Source organism: Nicotiana tomentosiformis, chromosome 2 (genome assembly GCF_000390325.3).
Source record: "Nicotiana tomentosiformis chromosome 2, ASM39032v3, whole genome shotgun sequence".
In the NCBI taxonomy this organism is placed as follows: domain Eukaryota; kingdom Viridiplantae; phylum Streptophyta; class Magnoliopsida; order Solanales; family Solanaceae; genus Nicotiana; species Nicotiana tomentosiformis.
Window position 1 is genome coordinate 164897525 of NC_090813.1, and position 4376 is coordinate 164901900.

General features: G+C 40.1%; 1 protein-coding gene across 1 annotated transcript; it reads left to right on the plus strand.

Moving 5' to 3' along the window:
• The first annotated feature begins 897 nt into the window (after positions 1-897).
• Positions 898-2611, plus strand: LOC138905995 (uncharacterized). Its single transcript, XM_070194511.1, has 4 exons — positions 898-968; positions 1558-1635; positions 1867-2015; positions 2190-2611. The coding sequence occupies exons 1-4, from the start codon at positions 898-900 to the stop codon at positions 2609-2611; spliced, it is 720 nt and encodes a 239-aa protein (XP_070050612.1).
• Positions 2612-4376: the final 1765 nt, after the last annotated feature.

Below are 4376 nucleotides of genomic sequence, written 5' to 3' on the forward strand. Positions count from 1 at the left end.
TTGTGCATGTTTCTGAGGTTGGTACTGGTGATGTTCATCCCGCTGAGTAGAGGACCTAGAGGAGACTTCGTGGTGAGCTGCTTTTTTTGCCCGATCCGCATGACATGGAGCCCCCTTCCTTACTTTGCTATTCAATCTATCTATTTCTTATCGGATAGACATATGTTACTCATTTTATACACTCCTACACTTGTCAGATGCTTTGTGATGGTTGTGACATCCGGGTTTTTGGCCATGTAGACAATTGTGGTCATGTTTACACCCTATCTTAGATATTCTATCTATGTTACCAGTTTGAGATTATTTCTGTTTCTTACCATATTATGGAGTGTGGTAAAGATTTGGTTAATATGATTTGGAATTATGATTATTATGTTGGCTTACCTAGCAAGTGGGTTATGCATCATCAAAACCTTTGGTGAAATTTTTGGTCATGATAGGTCGTGTTTAAACCTTGTCATTGATTATTTATTTATGATATTGAATTGATATTTATGCCACTTTGTTATTAATATCATGAAATAGTTAATGGCTTAATAGTTGGATTCTATTGTTGTTGTTGAGTGTTGGCTTTCTTAGCGATTGGGTTAGGCACTATCACGGCCTTTGGTGGGATTTTGGGTCATGATAGTTGGTGATTCTATTATGGTAGATCGTGTATATCAGCCTTATGTGGTTACTATTGGGGATTATAAGACTAGGGTTGATCTTCTTTTGCTAAATAAGGTTGATTTTAGTGTGATTTTGGGTATGGATTGGCTATCTCTATACCATACTATTCTTGATTTTCATGTTATGACAGTGATGTTGGCTGTGCCGAAATTACCAAGGTTGGAATAGAGGGGTTCTTTTGGTCATACCCCTAGTAGGGTGATTTTATTTCTGAAGGTATAGTAGATGGTTGAGAAAGAGTGTTTGGCATATCTGGATTTTGTTAGAGATACTAGTGTTAAGACTCATAGTGTTGAGTCAGTTCTAGTAGTGATGGAGTTTTCAAATATATTTCATGTAGACCTACTGGGCATATCACCCAATAGGGATATTGATTTTGGTATTTATTTGGTGACGGGCACTAATCTATTCCACTGTATCACATGGCCCCAGATGAATTGAAAGAATTGAAGGTGTAATTATAGGAGTTGTTGGATAAGGGATTCACCAGGCCGAGTATTTCTCCTTGGGATGCACCGGTGTTGTTTGTGAAGAAGAAAGATGATTCTATGAGTATGTGCATTGATTAGAGGTATTTGAACAAGGTCACTATCAACAACAAGTTCCATTGCCTCGTATTGATGATTTGTTTGATCAACTTCAGGGTGCTAGGGTGTTTTTGAAGAATTCTTTGAGATCGGGATATCACTAGTTGAAGATTAGGGCTTCGGACATCCCTAAGAAGGCTTTTAGGACTCTTTATGGACATTATGAGCTTTTGGTAATGTCCTTCGGTTTGACTAATGTCGTAGCTTCTTTCATGCATTTGATGAATAGTGTGTTCCAGCCATATTTGGATCCTTTTTTCATTGTATTCATGGATGACATCTTGGTATATTCCTGTAGGAGCGAGGAGCATGAGCAACATTTGAGGATAGTGCTTCAGATTCTGAGGGAGAAGAAGTTGTATGCTAAGTTTTTGAAGTATGAGTTTTGGTTGGATTTGGTGGTATTCTTGGGCCATGTGATGTCTAGTGATAGTATCAAGGTGGATCCAAAGAAGATTAAGGCGGTTCAGGGTTGACCTAGAGCTTTTACAGCTACAACGATTAGGAGTTTCTTCGGCTTGGTTCGCTACTATCATCATTTTGTTGAGGGATTTTCATCTATTCCAGCTCCATTTACCAAGTTGAATTAGAAAGGTATTCCTTTTAGATGGTTTGATGAGTCTGATGAGAGCTTTCAGAAGCTCAAAACTGCTTTGACTACAGCTCTAATGGTGGTGTTGCCCACAGATTTAGGATCATACACTGTGTATTGTGATGCTTCATGCGTTGGTCTTGCCGTGGTGTTGATACATGATAGTAGAGTGATTACTTATGTGTCATGGAAGTTGTAGCCCCATGAGAAGAATTATCTGATTCATGACTTGTAGTTAGCAGCTATTGGGCATGCACCTAAGATTTGGAGGTATTACTTGTGTGGTGTGTCATGTGAGGAGCACTGATCATCGGAGTGTTCAACATTTGTTCAAGTAGAAGGATTTGAATTTGAGGCAGCGGGGGTGGTTGGAGTTGTTGAAGTATTATCACATCACTATCTTTTATCATCGGGTAAAGCAAATGTGGTAGCGGATGCTTTGAGTATGAAGGCGGAGAGAGTGGGTAGTTTGCCATTTATTCCAACTATGGAGAGGTCTTTGGCTATGGATGTCCAGGCCTTGGCCAATAGATTTGTGAGATTGGATACTTTCGAGCCTAGTAAAGTTCTTGCTTGTGCTGTTGCACAGTCGTCTTTGTTTGAGTGCATTAAGGCTCGTCATTATGAGGATCCCCATTTTCTTGTCCTTAAAGATAAGATATTGCGAGGTGGTGCTAAGGAGGTGGTCATTGGTGATGCTGGTGTATTAAAACTCCAAAGTCAAATTTGTGTTCTTAATGTGGATGGTTTTGGGAGTTGATTCTTGAGGATGCTCAATGTTCGACTTATTCTATTCAGCTAGGTACTATGAAGATATATCGTGATTTAAATCAGCATTATTGGTGGCAAAGGATATGAAAGACATTGTTGAACACGTTTTGCGGTGTTTGAATTATCAGCATGTCAAGTATGAGCAGCAGAAACTAGGTCGTTTCCTAGGGGTTAGATATACCAGAGTGGAAATGGGAGCGCATTACTATAGTCTTTGTGGTAGGATTACCACGGCTTTGAGAAAGTTTGATGTTATTTATGTAATGACCCGACCGGTCGTTTTGAGCACTAGCACGTCATTCGGCGGTCTGATGCCTTGAGTAGCTTCACTTCATATAGTATGACTTGTACGTGCGGTCGGAATTGAATTTTGGGAAGTTCAGAGTTGATTCAGATGGAAAATTCTCAATTCGAAAGTTTTAAGTTGGAAGAGTTTACTAAGGTTTGACTTTTGAGTAAACGATCTCGTAATCAGGATTTGAAGGTTCCAATAGGTTCGTATGATAATTTCAGACTTGGGCGTATGTTCGAGTTGAGTATTGGGTTGTCCGGAATCATTTCGACGCTTACTTTGGAAAGTTGGCATTTTGAAAGATTTAGAAATTCCTAAGTTTGACTTGAGGTGGACTTTGGTGTTACTTATGTCCGTTTGGGATTCCGAGCCTTAGAATAGGTTTGTATTGTGATTTATGACTTGTGCACAAAGTTTGGCGTCATTCCGGGATGTTTAAGTAAGAATCAGATGCGTTCGTCGAAGTTTGAAAGTTTGATTTAAAGAAAGGTTTTGACCATCGATTTGTAGTTTTGATGTCTTTTTATGTGATTTGAGTTTTTGAGTAAGTTTGTATTATGTTTTAGGACGTGTGGGTATGTTTGAATGGGGTCCCAGGGCCTCGGGCGTGATTCGGATTGAAAATGGATTGAAATTTGGACTTAGAGGGATGTTGTTGTTGCTAAAGTCTAATGTCATCGCACCTACAGAGTAAGTGGCCGCAGGTGCAGTAACGCAGGTGCAGTGGGTCGTCACAGGTGCGAGGGGAAATTCTGCACCTACGAGGTCACAAATGCGGAGGAGAGGTCATAGAAGCGGAATTGGCCAAGATGGCCAGGGGCCGCAGAAGCGGACTTGGTCACGCAGATGCGTGAGCGCAGAAGCGCTTGTTGTGTGCAGAAGTGGAAGCGCAGAAGCGCTATTTGGACCGCAGAAGCAGAGGCTGTTGTCTTGAGTTGGAGCCACACCTACGATGGATTTTTCTTTGGTGCGGGCCGCATAAGCTGCTATTTGTCCGCAGATGCGAAAGTCGCCTGGGCAGTGAGTTTTTATTTCAGGACTTAGCCCATTTCTCTCACACTTTTCATTTGGTTGGGCGATTCTTGGAGCTCTTAGAGGGGCGATTTTCGTCATCTATTGCAAGGTAAGTAATTCCCACATATTGTAAGTTAATTACACGGATTCTATAAGGATTTAACATGGAAATTTGTGGAAAATTGTGGGATTTTGAAGAAAAACCTAGAAATTTATTTTTGGATTTTGACCACGAAATTGGACATGGAGTTTGGACTAAATCATATATTTGAATTTGTAGCAATATGGGTAAAGTTTGTCTTCGAAATTATTTGGAATCCAAGCACGTGAGCCCGAGGGTTGACTTTGTTGACTTTTTGAGCGGAGTTGGGAATTGTTATAAATTAATTAATTATGATGTTAGGGTATATTTATATTGGTTTTCCTTATTGTTTGACTAGTTTCAGGT

Bases quoted from the DNA above. Each gene is read 5' to 3' on its own strand.
- LOC138905995 (XM_070194511.1), top strand. From the start codon at position 898: ATGGTTGAGAAAGAGTGTTTGGCATATCTGGATTTTGTTAGAGATACT. The intron at 1,636-1,866 runs GTATGAGTTTTG...TATTCCTTTTAG, and splicing joins TTGTATGCTAAGTTTTTGAA to ATGGTTTGATGAGTCTGATG. The intron at 2,016-2,189 runs GTAGAGTGATTA...TTGTTCAAGTAG, and splicing joins CGTGGTGTTGATACATGATA to AAGGATTTGAATTTGAGGCA.